A 21880-nucleotide genomic window follows, 5' to 3' on the forward strand; every position below is an offset into this window, starting at 1 on the left:
TTCGATACCAAGACCAACTTGAAGAGCCAGATTGTTAGGTAAAGCCAGTTCAAGTTAGGGGACATCACCCCCTCACACATATTTTTTTGTTCTCTTAACTTGACGGAGAACCAAATACAACATGTAAAAAATATGTGATGTCATCACATTTAGTCCCCGTACGGTGTTTATTAGCCCCTTTAGATATGGACTGCTACTCTTGGTTCAGTCTCAATGGTTGCTCCAAAATAAAACGAAGACCACGTGATCAGTAATTGTACAAATAGTGGTCTTAGCAACCATTTTTTTGTCCCCTAGGGGCATTCAGTATACTTGAATATTATTCTATGCATCCTCCATGAATTCGCCCTTGTAACTGAATTAACAAGGGAAGAGAAAGCTGAAAACGTTATGAGAGAAAACGAGAGTGATAACGTCATCTGAGATATCATAAAAAATGACACTTTACATGGGGAAATATATATTTGTAAGACTGATCAATTATGAGTCCACCTTGTCCAGCTATCTCCCTTTCCAAGGATACCAATTGTTTTTCTTTTTTATCTCTCATTTGCTGAAAAAAACATTTTTTTAAAGTATTGACCGAACTGTATCTTCAAATAATAATATTAAAAATACTTGGTCAAATGAATTGCGTCTTAAATTTATTTAAAAAAAAAGAGTTAAATAGAAGTTATTGGCATTGAAAAATAATCCTTAGAGACATTTTATTTGTTTGTGTGAAGGAGAGAGGGAAAAGTGGGTCACGAACACACTTATTCAGTCTCATTAACGAAAGCCCACGATCGCTCCCAAATGAGTTTTTTTTTTTTTTATCTCAATTGATTTTATTAAAAAGTTGGCTTGTATATGACGTATTTGGTCATGTGATGTTTATTTTTTTGTTTTCTTCTTTTTATATATATTGTATAATATATGAAGTTAAAACCATTTCTTAAAGAGTTGATAGTGGAGACTAGAGAGTAATAAAAATACTAGAAAATAATAAACTAAAACTTTTTTTTTTGTATGTAATGTATTTAATGAAATCAATGTATAAGGTATGGAATGCAGGACCTCTCCCTCTTATTTTCATTATCGTTATTATTGTGTTCGGTGTTCATATTTTCACTTTCCTCAGTTCTATGTATTTAACTAATTAGTCGATGGAATAATCAACTCTTTTTACTGACTCGGTTCCTTAACTCTCGTTGTCAACAAAGATAATACATCAACATTCAGCAACTCATTCAATGTACTGTATTATTAAGCCTTCTAAATATAACTCAACAAAATAATGAAAGGAAATCTATTAAATAATTAGATTTTTTTGTTTATAAAATAAAAAAGTCAAATTTTAACTATTTACATCTTTTATCTTTGTAATTTACCATTTATTTCAGATGAGTTGGGAGGATTGAGAAATAGCAACTCAACGACTTTCAGATAAAGCTGAGTCTATTTTGTATCTGGGTTATTATTTCCCCACTTACAATTGAACTGATCGAAGGGATCCTTCATTTTGAAGGAATAGCTTATAAGCAATACATCAGTACATCACTAATATGTACCTATATACTTATGGCCCTTGTTTTGTTCAATACATAAGTTATATACAATTTGAAAAACTTTTTATTTGCCTTTAGGTGTTGCACTTTTTTTCCTGCTTATTTTTAGACTCATGAAATGAACTGTGCCAATCTAGTTCTTTAATTAATATTATAGCTATAATAATAAAAAAATGAGTTCGGCAATTTCAATCGCATACCTATGTATATGTAATAACCACTAAGCTCATGATTTTTAATCCTTTATTGAAAGGCTCCTTCTCTCAAGAGTTTACATATTTATGTGAATATTTTTTTGCAAGAATTTTTCTCAGTAACCGCAAGGTACAACTACATACATAATATTAAAAACCTTGATGACCACAACAAGAAAACGTTTTTTTCTAGTACTATGTACCTACTATGAATTGGAATGTTGTTTTTCTTGTCAGGTTTATTTATGAACTGTACAAAAACACACATGATTCATGATAATTGATAAGAGTGTCTCATTTCTAAACAATATTTAATCTCTACTAGTGTTAGTGGTCACAATATTATCATCCCTAATCAGTTATCACATACCATCATCACCACAATGGTCAAATATCTACAATCAATCATGACCTAATGATAAATCAACCAATCTTATTATTCCTTTATAATGTCACTCTAACTATAATTAGCTTTAACTATCTGCACCTATATTTGATCAACCATCTAGCTAGGTATAATATATACCTATACATATAAATAATACTCCACCATATTTGAATTTCAACAACACGTCATCCTATCACGTGATTAACATATTTATTCTATAATGGTTCTACAATACTGCATATGTGGTAAATAATTTCCATTAAAAAGTTGTCAAAAACTGACAGAGAAGAAACGCCTTCTTCTTGAAGTAATCAGAAAAGCTACTCGTACTACTATTAGGGCGAAGGTAAATATTTATCACGTGGAAGTGGCAAAATATTTTTTTTTCAATCCCTAGCTCTCTAGTAGTAACTAGTCTCTACTTATGAGGAGAAAATATTATTGACAAAAGCCATAATTTAAAATATATCTCTAATTAATGTTATAAAAAATTGCATGAGCCTAATTTCTGTAAGACAGAATATATATAAAATATACCATGAGTACATAGATATGTTATATGTATATACAGCTAGCTCTTGTTCCAAAAACAAAATTCACCTGTCTAGACGATAATAAATCATCTACACAATAAATTATATAATGGTGATTTTCATAATCCAAAGCCAAATTCTTAAAGAAAAGAAAGAAAAATATCATAGGACCATCTTTTGAGTTTGTTCTTTTCTAATTCGCAAAAAAACAAAAAAAACACATGGAGTACGGAACCTATGATAGAATATGGTTACTTAGTTGTGAGTAGGTACGATGACATAACAATGCACGATTGATTTGATTGATAGTGACGTTTTCTTTTCATTGGCCCTCTTTGAATTTATGCGTTGATCCTCACCAGACCACCATTTTATCAAATGGAAAATACATTTACTCACATAAATAATCAATAGGTATCCATTTTCTTGTTCATCCACCACTCGTTGTATTGTAATATATATATAAAGGTAATAAATGGTTCACTAAGGTTGAACATAGTGCCCCATTGCCTTTTGTAACACTACGTAGGTATGTACGGTTTCACACTGTTTACAGGCTTGGAGAGAGTTCAAACAGAGGAGTGGCTGTCTTCTGATGTGGATCCAATTCATAATTAGCATAATCGTCTTTCTTTGCTTAAAAAATAGTTGCTAAACGATCAACAAAAAACTGCGGCAAATACTTTCCGAAGTCATCAATCTTGGAATTCGGTATGAAAATAAAGTAGATATGTAATTATAAATGTAACTCAAGAAAAAAATACTACTAGATGAAGATTGAGTATAGTAATAATATTCAAATAAATAACATAAAAGCAATCTTTAAAAAAATTTATTTCCATCAAATTAACAGTAATAATCAATTTGGAAGAAAATTATAATAAAAATACTATTTAAAAAGAGTAGACTTTAATTTTTTTTTAAAGAATAAAATCACACGAAATAAAAGAGATGATTTTTCACTGATCACACATATGTATATTATATAGGCTATATTTGATTCATGATTGTTCTTGTTTTTTTTATATAGGTATCTCTTTTTTTATTGAAGTAATCACTTTGGAATTCCAGGCATGGATTCGATATCTAAGAGTGATGGAAACATGATAGGAGTCTTTTCGATGATGGGAGACATATTTTGTCTGATTTTCCCGAAATGTTTCTTAAAGTCCAATCCACACCCTCGGGAAAGTCGCATGTCCACGAGTACTTTTCCGTCACATTCCATTATCGTTACTTTGAATAGAAGCACACCACCCCTTCGATCCACCGTCTTACAATTAATCTGAATTAAAAATTGGGGGAAAATCAATTAATAAATTAAACATAATTATAATAAAAATAACTCACAATTCCTCTTTCAGGATAAGTAGACGTATATCCCAACTGTCCAAGAATACTTTTCAAATACTCTGTAGCATCCTCTGTCTTCTTAGAGGAGATCCAAAATCGGGTCATTCGCTTCACCAATTTTTGAAAATAAGTTTGACTACTTTGAGTTTGCGTCCCAGTCTGCGTTGCTGTGAACATATCTCTAGCCTAAGGAGGAGAGAAACAAATCACAACAATGTTTTTACAAACACGCAAATTAAAACTTACACAAACAGGCTGAGAAAATGCGGAAAACTTGGAAAATATAATGTCGTCCATTTTGTCAGAGGAGGAGGAGGGATTTTGGAAGTCTGAAGATGGAGAATGATGAAAAGAAGACTCCTCCTCATTGATTTGAAATCTCTCTCTTAGAGGAGGTTGAGAAGCAGATATCCTCTCTGCCATAGGATTAGGACCATCTAAACAAATTTTTTTCATCTTGGAAGATGAAGGCTCCTTCTTTTTGGAAAACTCATCTAAACGAATCCTTTTTAGAGGAGGGGAGATCACAGTTGGAGCAATGAGTCGCCCATCTTGAAAATAAAAAATAAAATATGTATGTAAGCCTTATGAAAATAATAATAAATCAATAAGTGATCAAAAGATGATAGTGTTGGTAGTACAAAATGTGTTGAAAAGAAAAAGGGTGTGCTGGGTGCTTTGGTGTTTCTAAAAATGGGTAGTGGTGGTTGTGGTGGTAGTGGTAATAGGGAGTAACTAAAAAAATTCGTCCTGACTTTGGTGATGCAGCCCTATGATCTAATATGGCACTTCATACAGCTAAACCACCAAAGAATGGAAAAATAAAAAAAAATAAAAAATAAAATCGAAGAAGGGTAGAAAAAGCCTTGGCTCTTTGCTTTGGTAATCTAGCTTTATGAGCTTTTATGTTCAGAAAGAGATAGTCATACAGCTAGATCACCAAAGAAAAGGCTTAAAGCTACAACTAAATATAATGAAGAACTAAAAAACATAAAAAAAAGGAATGCATAAATAAATCAGTAAATAAAAATAAACTATTTAAATCAAAAACCTAGACTTGTATAAAATATGACCTAGAACGTTTCAAATGGCTTTCTCTAGTTGTCAATCTAAACAATGTTATTATTTTTTTTCGAAAGCTGCTATCCTAATTTTTAAAGAGAGAACATTTAAGTATTAAGTAATCACTAGTCCATATACTCATGAAAGACGGAGAGTAACACTAGAGGAATTGCTGGGGAGTTTTAAGTATATGTCCTTGTGGGATTCACAGTAAAATTTAGGGTCAACATCAAAGTAATCCCTGCCAACTATGTCCTTACCAAAGAAAATCTAAGGAAAGATGTGAATAAGATATCAATGGTAAAAATTATCACCTTGAGTAATCATAGGTATAAAATTGTCTACTTGCACCTTGTTCAACTTCTGACTCAATTTATAGTTTTGGGGATGGAATTTTTATAGAGAAAGATTATACAGTTATACTTTCCTCGTGCTCTTACTAAAGTCCTACCCTTAAGTCATTTTTTATTCAAGGCGTATGAATGAGTGTGCATAATTGAAATACATGTTGTTTTGCATCATTATTACTTCAACCGTCTTGGCTCTTCTTTCCTTAGAGTATATTTAGTCCTTTGCTAGATACGGTGCGAGATACGATTGGTGTTTATTTCTTTCCTCTTATAGCTTATACCTTCAGCTAATCTGATGAAACATCATCAATGGCTACGCTACTTACCTCTGAAACATTCTTCAGAGTTACCCCCATGCCATTTTTCGTCGTTTTTTTTCTTTCTTTTCTTACATGTCGTCAGGTTATACTTTATACAACTCTATTAATACTAAACCCCATGCCATAAACCAAAAATTCAACTTTGATTAATTATGAATGAAAAATGTAGTAGGTAGTAGAGTATAAGAATACATACATTGTCAAAAGCGTATAACAGAAAAGATTTGTAAAGAATAAATAGAATTGAGAGTTAAAAAAAACACTGAGTATGCAGGAAATTCCTTCAAAGAGCAAAACCAGATACCAAAAAGACCCTGAACCAATTAATGAGTCGATAAGAAGCCAGAGTCACAATAGTACCTGACTTTGCCCAGAAGATACATGATCCATTGAATAATAATAAAAAAAAAAAAGATTGTTATTGGCACAACTATTTATAATAAATGGAAGCAGAAGTGTGACTAGTGATTAAGTAAGTGAGTGAATAAGAGAAGTAAATAGATATACGAGAGATAGACTACTCACCAGCGTCTTTAAATCTCTTTTTGACCCATATGTGATTCTTAATCTGGGCAATGGTATATCTTCTGGAAGGATGTTGAGTAAGTATTTTTCTGAGAAGAGAGAGAGGAAGATTGTCCACTCGATTCCACGGCTCTATTTTGATTTCTTGATCTCTCCATGAAGCAAATTCTTTCTGATCCGGTGTTGGTTGATCCCATGGTAAAACTACGGAAAGTGATATAGTTAAAGTATATGATATGTTGAATAAAAAGACTGACTATTATTCTATTCTCTCTTTTTAAATATAAAAAAGTAATGATGATGGGAAATCTTTAATTAGATAGTAGAAAAAGACAAGCAATATTAGTTCTATGGTAAGTGAGGAGGAGAGTACGTTGATAAGAATGCGCAAACACAGATCAATAATAATGAATAATGTAGTATGTAAACTATTAATACGAAACAACAAATTATTATGGAAGCTAATTTTCTCCTCTTTTCTTAACTAACAACGCATCCACGACAGAGAATGAGAGGAGAAGTATGTTACTCTTATTATATGTTAGTAGTATGTAATAAGAAAAAAACAGACACAGCCGGCAGATGATGCTTGAGCTATCGTATTAGAAGTATGTAGTATAAAGTAGTAAGTAAGTGCTTCCAACAACAGCAACAGCAGCAAGCAGCTCTTTCTACAACTACGAATATGTATTACTCTACTCCTCCTTGTTTCATTAATATATAGCTACATAATATATTATAACATATAATATGTAGTGAGCTGTTTCCCCTATAATATTAACAATAAATAATAAACTATGAATTATAATTATGCTCTCAATTTATGTATGTAGATGATGATAATATAGAAGACGCACACATCGTCATATGTATGTAGTATATATGTATTACAAGCAACTAATATTGTCATTATATCATTTATATGAAGAAACTTAGTATCATTGCTCTAGCAGTACAAATATACACTACACATATAAAAGTGATGTATCGTTTATGAACGATTCCTTCAAAATGAACGACTCTTTTAAAAGAGTACTAAGACTAACGATTCAATGTGGGCAAATAATTACTGAAAGAAGAAATAGACTCAGCCTTATTCAAAATTATGTGGTTGATATTTCTCAATGTCGCCAGCTGATCTTAAATAAATTGTAAATTACAAAAATAAAACATGTTAATAGTTGAAAATTTGACAAAAGTTGTTAACTGATTTATTTAAAAAAGAACAATTGAACAACTCATGTGAAGAGTAATTCTTTATTTTCTTAGAACCAGAGTTAAAAAACCGAATTAGTCAGAAGAATTATTTTTTCAATCACTAATAAGTTTGTAAGAACGCTTCATGTCTCGTTCTGAATTAAGAAGTGGTAAAAATTCCTTATTTAAAAGACAGAAGGGATATTATCATACATACACTATCGAGGTATCCCTAAACTTGTTTTTCTTTTTTAATTTAATAAATAAATTTAGTTTTGTAATTCATTTTTAGGACATAAAAGGCCCCAAATCAAATATTGACATGAACCAAAGTCGGATGAAATCTACACCACAGCCATATTTTTTATGTAAAAAAATAATTAATAGCTTATTCAATTTAAGATATTTTGGCATCCCTGGTGATATTCGGGTTTATAATCGACTGATGTATTAGATTTATAATTCCCCACTCTTTTGTTCTTAATCAAATAAAAAATTTGGTTTATTTGGTATTGGAAAAAAACAACAATTATATATTACTATTTTTAGGGTTTATTGGAAGAAAAAAATGGGATAACTTATTCCACCAAGTACACCTTTAAGTATTCACTAGGTAATTTTCAGCCTGATGGGTTCACCCATTTGTTAGTTTACCCCGAAGAACTAAAATAATAATACTTTATAATAAAACGAACCAAAATAAAAACCTTATAATAATAATGGGCAAATTTTACCTTTTGTGTAGTTAGTTGTGGGGTTATAAAATGAGTATATATATATATTGAAGATGCAAGAGAGAGGCGTTAGAGTTTATATTGTATCGAAAAGGACTCTGTAGAGAGAATGAAGAACCGATCCAAGAAGTTTGGGAGGGGAAAATATATTCTTATTATTGTTATTTTGTTAAGAGAATAAAAGAGGCCAGAGAGCAACCTACGTGAAAGGCTCTTTCTTTTTCTTTTGTACAATAATAACACCACCTCAGTAAGATGTATACATACATACATATATGAAAGCTAAGAAGGAAAATAAAGAAAAAGTAACTTGTAGTTTCCAAATACCTACACAAAATATTCCAAAAAAGAATTGTAGGAATCAAACTTATTAATAATTAAATAAGAAATCATTTCAATATGAGGAAGATCTTATCATGTTTATTAAGACATATTTTAAATGGAAAATCCCCCAATTCCAGAGTTCACCCCTTATTTCCCCCTATGTCTGTGCTTGCTTGATTATTTGCTTTCTCTCTCTTTCTCCTTTCTTTCTCTCTTCATCAAGTACAACATTAAATCGCCCTTTTGTTATTGAACCCCCTCCCTTTAAGACTTCAACCAATGAGTAACTGGGCCAAAAAAATAAGAAACAAGAAGAAAAAGACACCCGGGGAAAAAGAAAGCTGCTTCTGAAAGTTGTAAAAACGGAATGAAGCCTTTCTTTGACCTAGTTCTTCTATCCTCCTCCAATGTTCTATCTCTCCAATGTAGTTCTTAATGAATTATAATAAAAATATGTTTTTGCTGTCGTCTATGTACAAGGACCCTTCCTTTAGGGGGGGAGGAGTAAAAAAGGAGACAAGACGAGTCGAGACTATCATCATCATTCTTCATACTCCAGAAACAAGAAGAGATAGATAAACAGAGAAAAAATCTCTATAAACAACGCGACTCATGTTATTTTTTTCTGTGCATACCTCCAGCCAACATTGCCACCAAAACGACTCCACATGACCAAATATCCGAAGGCTCTGCTGAGTAATTGGACTTCATTAAAATCTCTGGAGCCATATAAGGTCGTGTTCCACAGCGTCTCTCAAGACTTCTTTCCTCTCCTTTATGACGAAACACGGTGGCCATTCCAAAGTCAGATATTTTAAGTACATCATTATCTGTTAGTAGTAGGTTTTCAGGCTTGATATCTCGATGAGCCACTCCGCGTACATGGAGGTACTCCTAGAAAAAATAACAAGATTAAAAATGAAAAAGTTAACATGTAATATGTACTCTACGTCAACCACGAATAGCAATAAGAAATAGTATGGTACTCTCTAACTATTGGCTATAACACCACCATAGAAGTAATTATACACATAAGCGTACATTTTATACAATATACATTAACATTCATGAAAGATAATGGATAATAAAATAGAAAAGAAGGGAGAATGAAAATTAAAGTGACGAAATTTCAAATCTTGCACACACATGTGTACAAAAACTGGCCTCCAGACACAAATATATATATATGTGCTTATATTGTATAATATGGTACAGTTAAAACAAGTAACCAATTCATACCTTATTACCATTAATGAATGTTAAAAAAAAAAAAAAAACAAGGAGTGAAGAAAAGAAACCAGCAAAGAGTTTCGAAGAAGATGCATTAAACCACTCGAATTTTGGTAGACCGGACACATGATTATAAAAATGAAAGCAAGCACTTTTCTAGAACATGCATCCTGGTTATACCAAAGTACGAGGGGGGGTTGTGATTGTGAATAAAAAAGTGTCATGTAAATACGGGAAGAATAAAATAATAGAAATCTTACCACTCCTGCTATGAGCTGATTAAAATATCCTTGGGCTTGAAATTCTGGCATTCCTTTATCCGGCTCTATTTTAATAGAAGATTAAGAGATGAGATGAAGAGATAAATGGTTCTATTGACCTACCTATTCTATCAAACAGTTCTCCTCCACTACAGTATTCCAGAAATATAAACTGTCGAGAGCCTTCTATCCGAGATCCGTAGCATTGAACAATGTTACGATGTTTAAGAAGTTTATGAACGCAAATCTCTTTTCTTACATCATTTTCCTTATTAAGAAAGGCTCTACTCAAGTCCACTTCTTTGACGGCACAAGCCTCCCCAGTAGAACGATTGACAAGGAGTTTGACCTCTGCAAATGTTCCTTCTCCTAGGATTTGCATCAAATCCCAGCCTTCTATAAATTCTTTAACCATGGTTGTTTCTTGATCCTTATCAATAATATTTCTATAATTACAAGTATCCAAGATTTTTTTTTCTTCTTATTCTTCTTTTTCCCTCTCCGTTTGCGTTAATGGGATAACGAATAGAGGGACTATCTTAAGGGTTTCCTTCTGTTCTTCCAATTTTGTAGCCTTAGCGAAAAAGTAATAGTAGAGGCAGCAAGACATAAACTTGAACTACCCTTGTAAATTCCATCACGGGTTTTTTCCTTTCTGTAAATCCCTCTTTGTAGCTCTGGAAGAGAATCAATGAATTAATTAGTGTGGTTTATCATTAAAGTAAATAAAAGTTAAACACATTATTAAATTTCCCTCTGCAAAATGGAGTAATATTAGGAGCAGCAGCAGGTGGTGGTAGAGTGAGTAGTGAGTGTTTTTTTACCTTATCCAAAAATACAAATTTTCGAAAAATACTCTACAATGAGAGCCGTCAGAGTGATGAATATTCTTATATATTTAGGGAGGATCATTCCATTTCACTAATAAGGGAATCACGAAGGAACAACTCGTTGACCGATTAGGGAATACGTTAAATATTTTTGTAGCTGTCGTAATTATTATTTTCAGCATGATTTCCACTTTTTTATTAATTGAACATTCAAGAACAAGAAATGGAAGGAGAAAAAACACGTTTTTGTTCGTTTAAAAAAAATACTTTTATTATATTTAAGAAGAAGATTTGAGGTCCATATTGTGTAATATGTTTCCTTCCCTCTTAAAATAGTAAGTAAATGAGAGTTGACGTGTGGTGACGATGATATTGTTAAATATGTTGATATCAACAATAAATTAAACTGCTATAATTCTCTTTGTCAACTTGTTGATGATGTGAACTCGTTCACAAGCTAAGTTCCACTGATCATCCGTCTGGACTGTAGTAGTAGGGGCGCGCATGCTCGAGCCGTTAAAAATGTATGTAGTGTAAAAATAAGAAACTATCTTCTACCTGATGATGGAAAATGCGATGGCGCACAATACACACACTTGTAACTAGCTGCTTCACATATTTATATAATATATATTTAAAGTTCAAGATTCCTTTTTTTATTAGTATTAAGAGGAGTAGTAGTAGTTGTAGTGGGCCGGTCACGGTGGTTCTTCAACAAGTTTTCCTTCTTTTATTCTTATTATTGTATGTGGAATAAGAAATATGTACATATTTTGTGTTCTCCTTCAAGAAAAAGAGTGCGAGCCCCCCCCAAAAAAAAAAAAAATAATAATAATCACAGAAACAACAGCCCCATTCCTTCCTTCCTCCGAATGGGTACTGGGTAGGAGGAGGCAGATAGAGAGAGGGAGGGTGATGATGTCAAAACCCATGATGGTGCAGCAGACTATTTTTGAGCGTATACCCAACTACCTACCTTACGAGCACAACCATCATCGTTATCATAGTAGTGGCCATTGTCCGCCATGAAGACGACACTCGGCAAAAACAACAACCTGCTTTTATGGGCAAATATCTAGTTAGGAGAAGGCATGCTCACCCCTGCTACCAATACCAGCTCCACTACTGATAGCCATCTTCTTTCTTTTCCCAGTCTTTCTTACTCATATCTTTTTTTAAAATAAGAATATTATGTATACAGGGGGTCTCCACAGTACGCTATTTCAAACAATGTTAATGTCGTATAAAACAGCTGTCCCTCAATCAAAGTATGTATAAATTGGCATATATTGAAAAATTAATTTTCGTTGATTAATACGTTCCTTAGTTTTTCAGAATAATTGTTATGTACAAATAGGAGAATGGAAATGTTTCATGAAAGTAGAGGGGATTCGCTATTCCATATGTATCTAATATATTTCAAGATGTATGTTTACTATAAGAATGAACCTGTGATTATTAGGCTGTACAATACAAAGTTGTAGGAATTCTCGGACTACAAATTAATTTTCCTTTCTATTTGATGTCTTAATGTATGTATACCTTTCAAACTTTTTATTGATGCACAAAATACTTTTATTGCCCTAGCTAACAACGATGCTCAAAAACCCAGGGGGTGTAGGGGGGTTGGTAAAATAGATCCCATTTTACGAGTTTCAGGACAATGCTGATTTAATATAATATGGAATTTTCATATTTCCAAAAACTCTATTATGTGAGAATCCCCTGTACTATATTTTTCTTCCTTTTGTTAATCCTGGTGATGGTGGCATTGGTTGATGTAGTGAGTAAGGAGGGAGGACGAGTATGGTAGAATGGTGGTACTATTAATACCTAGTAGTAGTACTAGAGAGTGTCTCAGTTGGTTAGTTAGTTAGTTACCTTCTTCTCCTCCCTCCCATCTTATTTTTTTATTGTTATTCCATTTTAGTTTTTGGTTCGTTTCTCTCTCTCTCTCTTTATTCATTCCTTCTACCTGCATCTTCACCTTTCTTACTTACTTACTTAATAATAATATATCTTTAGATATTATACATACCTATGTGTAATAACTAATAATATAGCAGCAATAACAACAAACGCGTATGAGCATTTTAAATATGTACATACTATACCTAAACATTTATTATTATTAAAAGGATACAGTAAGTAGCAACAAAAAGGACAGAATCATCCACAATGTTATATGTATGTATCTACACTATATATATATATCTTGTGTACAAGTTGTAACTTGTATAAACAGATTGTATAAGTTAACATTTCTGTCTATAGAAGGGTTATTTAATTTAATTATATCATCAGTAGAGTTCTCGATAGACAATCGGTATATTTAAAAAAAAGAAAACGAGAAATGACATCGTAACCCTTAGAATTTAAAGAAGAGTAGCTTTTCTGTCTTGACCTTTAAATAGAGGAAGGAAATAAACACTAATCCCACTTTGTATTTAGCAAGGATATATAAATAAATTACTCAAATGTCGATCCTCAATCCCACTCTAAGTCCAAAAAGGACTTAACATAATAACTTCCCAACAAATCATCAGTGTAACTCTCCATCATTCATACGAGGGTAAAATATACTTAGATGTTCTCTCTTCAAAAATTAAATAATTAGTATAACAACTTTGGAAAATAAAAAAATATTGTTAAAATTTCCGGGGAAAAAATCTAGCAGACGTTTTAGCTCATATTTTATACAACTCTAATATTCTAAAGAAGGACCAACACTACCCAACAGGATTTTTGTTTGGGGTGGGGTCTAGCTCAGAAATGTGATGATTTTTTATTTATAAAATAATAGTTTTATGCTTGCTTATTTATATAAAATGAATTTTGTTAGGTTCAGAAATTCCAGAGGTAACGTCATCGATCAGCCTTTTCATTTTTAACGTAACAGAGCTAAAACAGCAAATTTATGTAGTATCGTACTTAATTATCGGTAAATGAGTCATCCAAAGTCACTCCAATTAGTCTCCTCCCTCTCCAGTAACAAACCGTGATTACAGAACTGTATAGTACCGATGAATACTAACATTTGGGCAAGTATTTTTCTGACTCTTTAAAGAAGGAGGGAATGTTGGGATAGAAAAGGAGAGATGGAATGATGTCCAAAAAAATAACCATATAATAAGGACTCAATCAAAGTTTGACAGATTTAGACATTAATTTTTTGCTATTCATTGTATATAAGAAAAAAAATGCAAAAGGAAAAGCGTGTAGAGAAGAAAAAGAAAAGAAAGGAAGGAACAACTAACAGCACATTCCTTAAATGCTTGGTCATCATGTCATCATCATTAGGATTATGATGAGAAGAAGAAAAAGAAGGAGTAAAATAGCAGAGAATGTCGTCGTGGTGGAAATAGTAGAAGTAGTGAGAATAAGAACGGAGAAGAAGACGAAAGTATTATGCCTAGTGGTAGTAGTAGTATGATTCATATGACTAACATTCACCTGGTTGTTTTCCTTATTCTTCTCCTTCTAAATAATGATCATCCTCCTTCCTCACGTGGTTTGGTTTGGTTCTAGGTAAGTAGTTATGTTTTTTTGTTAAATTCTTATTTTCTTTACTCAGTTATTTTATTGAATCACATACATACAAAAAAACAAACACTAGCAATATCATTGGATTATGGGTCCAAACTGTTTCGCGAACCACAAAACCGAGAATAGGAGACTCGGCTTGATTGCATCTCGCAACCTTTACTTCTCCAAAAATAAACAAAAATAGGGGCCAGTTGGTAGTAATTAGCCAATTCTTCCCAACAACGGAATTATTATTTAATTATTTTTGTTTTTTAATTGTTCAAAGTAACTTAACAAGAATCTTATTCGAATTTATCCAATCAACAGTGCTCAGAGCACTGAATGGGAAAGAAGAAGTAGAAAAATACACGGATGAAAAAAAAAATACAGCTTACATTTTTGTGTTAGTGAGGTAAAGACCATAGGTAACTCCTCAAACTGTTTATCAAAATACGTAAGAGAAACAATTTTTGAAAATGAACCGGGACGTGAACTGTGAGTTTGACCTTACTAATGAAAAGAAGAAAACAGAAGGCGACAGAACAAGAGATTAGGACGGACGCAAGGAAAAAATTAAATTAAAAAAGTTCCACCGGAAATATAAATATCTTGATTAAACAAACAGCATCAAGAAATATCTTTCATAGATCGTATCTTCATCCTGATAGAGAAGTAATTATTCAGAAATGGATCAGAACAACTAAAATTGAGGTGATGCTCCGTACATAATTAGTAGCAAAGAACGGCATAAAACTGTCATTTAAGGATCTGCCGCTACATCACAAATATAAACCTACTTCGTGGATAAATATATTTCTGAGCTATTTTCAATCAACATCATCAAAATTTTATATATTAATAATATAATAAGAAATGTCATTATTAAAATGGAGAAGATGAAGAGAGAGAGAGAACGACTGCTGATAAGGATCATTTAAGTAAGTTAAAGAAGAAGAAGAATATATTGGGGAATAACACAGAAAATGTGCTGCCTGTAAGTGTACAATGTACGTATTCCTTATTAATATAGTGGGTACCCCTACATAATACTATAACAAGAGTGGAGGAGATACAACAAACTCAAAACCCCAGGTTAAGCACATAGAATAATAATGAAGAAGGAGAAAAGAACGGACGAAGCAGCAGCCAAAGGTGCGGCTAATGATACCTACCTATGGAGGGGAGTTTAGGCTTTGTTGTTAGTTGTTACTGTTTTACTTGGAGTATCATACTATTCAATTTTTGCATTCAAATAGGATAATCACGAGTGTACATTTACAATATATGTATGTACTGTAACAACACAAAAATTAAGAAAAGGAGAAATTCCCAATTCACAGTTTTACTTCTTAAATGTAAATGACCCATTATTTACATTATAATTTGTGGACCGGGTTGAGATTCCTAGAAATATTAATATTATAGATGAAAGCCTTCATTTGATATATGATTCAAATTGAATCTATTTTAAGTACAATTTGCGGTGCCTCCGAATTTAATAATTCCGAAAATAAATTATTATTAGAAATTGAAGATAATTAGATTTAAAAAATTATAGGCTCACTTTTGAGAAAAATACTCCCAGCTTTTTTTTGTTGTTGTTGTTGATGGGAAAAATATGTTATATGGTTTGTCAACTAATGTTTTTTGCATGAATAGAGCAAGACAAAGACGAAAAACTCAGCAATTATTTTGTATGTTTCGTATAAATAAAGCAAATCTTTAATTTTCTTGACGAAATAAAGACTAAATAAGCTGAGTCTGGATTAGGTGCATTTGCATTCTTCAACGACAAATTTATTATCATCAACTTCAATCAACTAATTATTCGGATCCATCCTTTGAACACGTTGGAAACTTTAATGCGCTCACAATTAAAATGGGAAACAAATCATATTTAGATTCTATTAAAAAATCATAGTATCAGAGACAAATAAAGGCTTTAAACTATAATTATCATTCTAAAGGTATCTCAACTCATTTAAATACAAATCCCATAATTGATCGAAATAAGTCCATGAAATATTGAGTCGTTTTTATTTTTGATTAAATAAAAAATTAAAATGGGACATTTCATAATTTTTATGATTACTTTTGAGTTGACGACGTAACACAATTATCTTTTTCAATCTAATCGAAAATGATTTTTTAATAGTAATACACTTAATGTGAGGAAAGTCAAGCACTACTACTACATACTATCATCATGGGATTAAAAAAAAAACCAAATTTTTTTTGGGTACCAGGATTTTCTTTTCTTTTTTTAAATAATAATAAAAAATCGGTCACATTATAAAAAGGGGTCATAAACGCAGGTTAGAAACGTATTAACAGGTAAAATATTTTTTTTTCTCTTCTTCTCTTCTTAAAATAACAATATGTATTTTCCACCCATATAACAAAATAAAAGAAGATATTTTTAGGTTGTTGGTGGTGGTGGTAATGGTGTACTAGACACAACACAACACATACATAGGTACACATGGTAAGAGAATTAACGAACAAACGAACGATATCTAAATAATAATAAATAAATAAATAGCTAACAAAAAACACATAATGGTTTCTCCTTTCCCGGGAAATTGTATTTGAGGTAGATCCCGGGAATTGTGCTCTTTGTAATATCCGGATCCCGTCGGTTAGTACCAAAAAACTACTATAGTGAGATTCAAGTATTTATTATAATAGTATTTATTCTTTGAAGAAATAATAACTCTTAAGCTAGTCTTACCCGATATATATTCTCAGTTTTATCATTATCACTAATAGTGTCCACGTTGTTTTTTAAAGCACCCGGGTCCCCCTTTTTTCTATTTCGTAGCCCCTAATAAATAAAAAAATGGGCAGAGATAAAAGAGGTTGGAGCTGGGTTGTACAATTGTGAAATACAAATACGGGGCGGCGAAAGACACCCTAATACATACCAAATACGAAACAGAAAATTACTCTTTTATTTCGAATATAATTTTTTTGCAGATTCAAATACGTACCAGTAGTAATACATAATATATACATTATAGTACTACAATCTACAGTTCAAAAATCAAAAAAATAAACAAGTTGAACAAGAATGAATTCATTGCAAAAAAACGAGTTCTTTCTCTCTCTAAAACAGACACTCTCATTCACTTGTACATACATATCTTCTGAACTGATGTGACATCCCATAGAAATTAAAATTCCCTGAATTACTTTGTTTACTAAGTATTAATTGATTATAATCATAATTATATGACTGATCCATCAATATATCAAGAATATATTGATGGATCAATATGTAAATAGATATTAGAGTGTTTTCATGGAACATCAGCAGCATTGCTGATGTCGGCCTTTTTTATGGTCTAAACAACCACGTAATATAACAATAACTTCCTTTTTTTAGTTAATATTAAAGAAAATAGACAACTATTGGATGACAATATGGAACCAACACATAAAAGGATTTCAACCTTACTGTATATAAAAAAAATTATCGCTCATTTGTCTTGTTTTATTTTATATCAGATTATGTTATGTTATTATGTCGTTATACTATCTTATTTCCATATTGTAGAGAATAAATTAATTTTAAGAATAGAAAAAAATATCTGATTATCCTACTTTCCCCGTCCCTAATAAATCCAAAAAAATAACATTAATTATACAAATTCAGCTATTTCATAGGGGCTTTTTACAAACTTTGATTTCATTGTCATAAATCGATGCAGGTGTAATATATTTTTATAGACATTTGACGGATTTAATGTGAATATTAATGTGAAATTTGTGGATTATATGTTGTCAAAATATAAACTACGAGCCCCCAAGATGTTGTCTCCTTCAATGAAGATATTATGTATGACGTCAGTGAAAACGCTCTATTCCCCTACCCAAATTCAATTTTGACTTGCCGATCTCCTCCTCCTCCTTTTGGAAGGGAAGAATAAGGATGTCACAATATAAGAGTAAATAGGTACTTAGTACCTAACTAAAATAAAGCTAGAAATACTAGCTAGGTATTATAGGTAGTTCTACTGTACATACATAGGAATATAATAATATGTAAGATAGATAGGATTTGAGTAGGTGGTGGGTTTTGTCACACTGATTCTACAATTTACACACAATGAGGGATGAAGGAATGAGTAATATCCATACATATATTGTATATGTCGTGTACAAGTTGCAATTAAACAAGTGAAATCAAGTATTTTAAATCATATTTGACAGACGGTATTTGGAATAAGTATAATACATGCAACAATTGAATATTCCATGTATTATCCATACATGGATTATATAATTTTAGACCTTTTAAAACCTATAACGCTATATGTAGATTTGTAAATCGTAAGAATTTTCGGTATGTAAAAAAAAACAACAAGGAAAAATCCTGAGAATATGAAGAATGTTTTTGAGGAGAGCAGCTTAACGATCATGACGTTTCATTAAATTAGCTAGGAAGGACTGAAACACAAATCTCCCTCCGTATCAGAAATACTCAGTTTTCGACCATTAATTATAAAACTCTGGAGATGAACAAGGACTTACAAATATAAGTCCTCAACGTTACTGTCCGTGATTCATGAGCACAGACACTCGTGAGTGTCCTCTCCTCAAGAATGAAAAAACTAATTATAAAAGCATTAGAAAATAAAAAAAAACACTATTCAGGTTGCTTACAAAAAGATACAAAATCATTTGCTAAAAAAAGTACCTCGAGGTTACACTTGGATGTATACTTAGTTGTCCTTTCCTCCAGAATGAAAGAATAATGATGGTATCCATAGAAAAAAACAAAAAAACATTCAGATTCGCAGCAACACAAAATTCGAATACTAAAAAAATGCTTAGGATTAACAAACCAGTGCTGTGTCGGTCCTTATTTATTCAGTCTAGTCTTAGGACCGGTTCTATCGATCATCAGGATTGGTCCTTAAGACCGTCAATCATTGGAATTGGTAATAAAATTATCTATTGTTTATTAAGCCGATTAAGATATATGAAATATATATTTAGATTATTGCACATATGTTGCAAAACATATTATTTTATTCAGTATAAAACAAACATATTATGTCTATTAATAAGTTATATAATTTATTCTATTATATAACGGAATAATTAAAAAAGGAAAAACATCCTCTTTGACGTCACGAGGGATCGATTTAAACTTCTTTAAGGACCGAATTATGGGACTGGACTGCAGTCTTAAGAAAGGAGCAACACAACACTACATACGTATAATATTCGATACATGAGTTTCCGAGTGGATGGAATGTCATATATATATATTTCATCAATTGATCACAAAGGGACAGGAGAAATACAAATTTCTTACATAAGACCTTCTTCAAGTGTTCTTACAAATGGGCTGCCTCGTCAAAACAGTGCTGAAACAACGTCTTTTTTTATTTAAAAAAATAAAAAAATCTTAATTTAGAGTTGTTCTTAATTGAATAAAATGATTCCTTTTTTTAATAAGCATCTGCAAAAACCGTCAGTCATTTTCTTTGAATGAGTGAAAAAAAATTTATAATCAAAAACTCCAATATATATATATATTTCTTAAAAAAGGATCCTAATTTCAAAAAATCAGAGCTATTAGACGTTATAGGGTCAATCAAAGTTACTGATGAACAATTAATATGTGGCACATTATTAAACTTAAATGCTTACTGCAGTTATGTGTATTAATTACTAGTAAAGTTGTACAATTTGCTTATACAACTTATAACTTGTACACAACATAATAAATAGTGTTTTCTCAAATTAACAATTAAAACGTATCATAACACCTGATTTAATTATAATATCTGTCATTTTAATTACTCGAGTATTTATTGATGCCCTCATTTCATGTTGATATATTCAAATGAGTTAGGTATGATGTAGGTTTAGAGTAATATACATTACTGTGGGGATTTGAACTACATAATAAGTTACAGAATATATCAATATCAATGAGTTAGTTTCATCCCAAAAAAAGACGAAAATTAAACCATCAATGGAATATGCAAATGTTGAATGTATTATCCTTATTCCAAGAACCAACAGTAAATACATCATTTAAAAGATTTCCTCTCATTTTATTTATTGCAACTTGTACACGACAAAAAATATATACATCAACTTCAACTTAATATGTCTCCTAGAAGGGTGTATATTATTTAATTATGTTTGCTGCATATGATTCATTCAACCTTAATCTTTGTATGTTGTTAACCAAAATTTAAAAAAAAATGTTATTGCGCCTCTAACGATGACATCATGAACCCGAAGCGCGCCATCATTTCTAAGTAGTGGTGTAGGATAAATACCAAGGCCCTGAAAGTCCTAAATGTATCTAAGTCATCAGTCCACTACACGATCAAGCGGTATAAGGAGACCATGAATGTGGATGACAAGCCCTGAAGGTATCGCCCAAGGTCCAAAAAGAAGCACTTCATGAGAAAGATGGCTCTTGAGGCTGGTATGTCTCAAGAAACCATGGGTATGGTGTTCCGGAGGATGAAACCGTATCGTCTTCAAAAGCACGAGCTTTTCAATGAGGCTCCAATGGCCAAGAGGCAGGTGCTTCTGAAATTCCTCAATTTTTGTATGCACGTTCCCATCATTGGGACTGACGAGAATATCTTCACCGATTAGCTGGCTTACAACAGGCCAAACAACGGGGTGCTGGGTCGGAACATCAAGGACATTCCCTTGAATGATTGTAGCGTGTTAAGGGGCCAAAAGCCGCCCTCGGCGATGGTCTAGAAAGGTGTCACCTCCACCAGGATGAAGACACCCTTGACCTTCACTCCCAAGGGTATAAAGGTCAATCAACGTGTCTATCTGGACATGTTACAGTCCCAAGTACTTTCTTCAATCCAGGAACAGCACTGGGAAGGGTCTTACTGCTTCCAGCAGGAAGGAGCACCTTCCCATACTGTAAAGTCTGAGTAAGAGTGATGACTAAACACTATCGATCACTTTTGAAGCAAGGACATGTAACGCAGTGTCGACGACTTGAAGACTGTCATAGTGTCCGCAAGGGTCAACTTGTCGGGGGAGACCATCCATACAGCGTGTAAAGCAGTTCTGAAGTATCTGAGAACTGTAGTAGCCACTCATTCTTAAGTAAATTTAACGCTGATTGCAATGGTGTAAAAATATGTTTAGAGAAATAAATATTTGTGTACTATCTTGGCTGTTGAAGTTGTCCTAAGACTTATGTGTCACCCTATATATATGCTGTGTTTCATTTCTTTCTCTTAAAATGCATCATTTAATTACAATATCCGTCATTCTAATTACTAACTATAAATTGATACTATCATTTCATTTTGATCTATTGAAATTACATGGTTATTATGTATTTATGCTATGTGGGCATTTATAATGTGTTAAAGAGTACTGATATTTGAGTAATTTGTATTTAAATAGTCCCAAATCAGAGTATTAATATATGGACCATACATGGAATATTAAATTATTACATGATCCTCGTCCCAAGTATAGTACGTCCTTAATTTAAATTATGC

The 21880-nt window shown here is 32.1% G+C and overlaps 1 protein-coding gene and 1 long non-coding RNA gene across 4 annotated transcripts in view; one reads left to right on the forward strand and one right to left on the reverse strand.

Moving 5' to 3' along the window:
* Nucleotides 1-3478: 3478 nt before the first annotated feature.
* The window catches only part of LOC121114857 (serine/threonine-protein kinase Chk1), a 34685-nt gene continuing 16283 nt past the window's right edge, over nucleotides 3479-21880 (reverse strand). For 2 of the 3 annotated variants that reach the window (XM_040708959.2, XM_071887292.1), the window contains exons 2-8: nucleotides 10141-10694; nucleotides 10018-10082; nucleotides 9163-9421; nucleotides 6273-6476; nucleotides 4262-4566; nucleotides 4013-4201; nucleotides 3479-3947 (exon numbers count right to left, since the gene is read on the reverse strand). In XM_040708959.2, coding sequence (XP_040564893.1) covers nucleotides 3717-3947; nucleotides 4013-4201; nucleotides 4262-4566; nucleotides 6273-6476; nucleotides 9163-9421; nucleotides 10018-10082; nucleotides 10141-10432 — 1545 coding nt within the window. In that variant the 5' untranslated portion in view covers nucleotides 10433-10694 and the 3' untranslated portion in view covers nucleotides 3479-3716. Of the gene's footprint in view, nucleotides 3948-4012; nucleotides 4202-4261; nucleotides 4567-6272; nucleotides 6477-9162; nucleotides 9422-10017; nucleotides 10083-10140; nucleotides 10695-17103; nucleotides 17197-21880 lie in introns of all 3 variants that reach the window. The other variant, XM_071887291.1, reaches the window with a different exon arrangement.
* LOC121114858 (uncharacterized) lies at nucleotides 11968-13501 on the forward strand. Its single transcript, XR_005863358.2, has 2 exons — nucleotides 11968-12115; nucleotides 12175-13501. It is a non-coding gene; the product is annotated as an uncharacterized lncRNA (long non-coding RNA).

Source organism: Lepeophtheirus salmonis, chromosome 3, assembly GCF_016086655.4.
Source record: "Lepeophtheirus salmonis chromosome 3, UVic_Lsal_1.4, whole genome shotgun sequence".
Taxonomy (NCBI): Eukaryota; Metazoa; Arthropoda; class Copepoda; order Siphonostomatoida; family Caligidae; genus Lepeophtheirus; species Lepeophtheirus salmonis.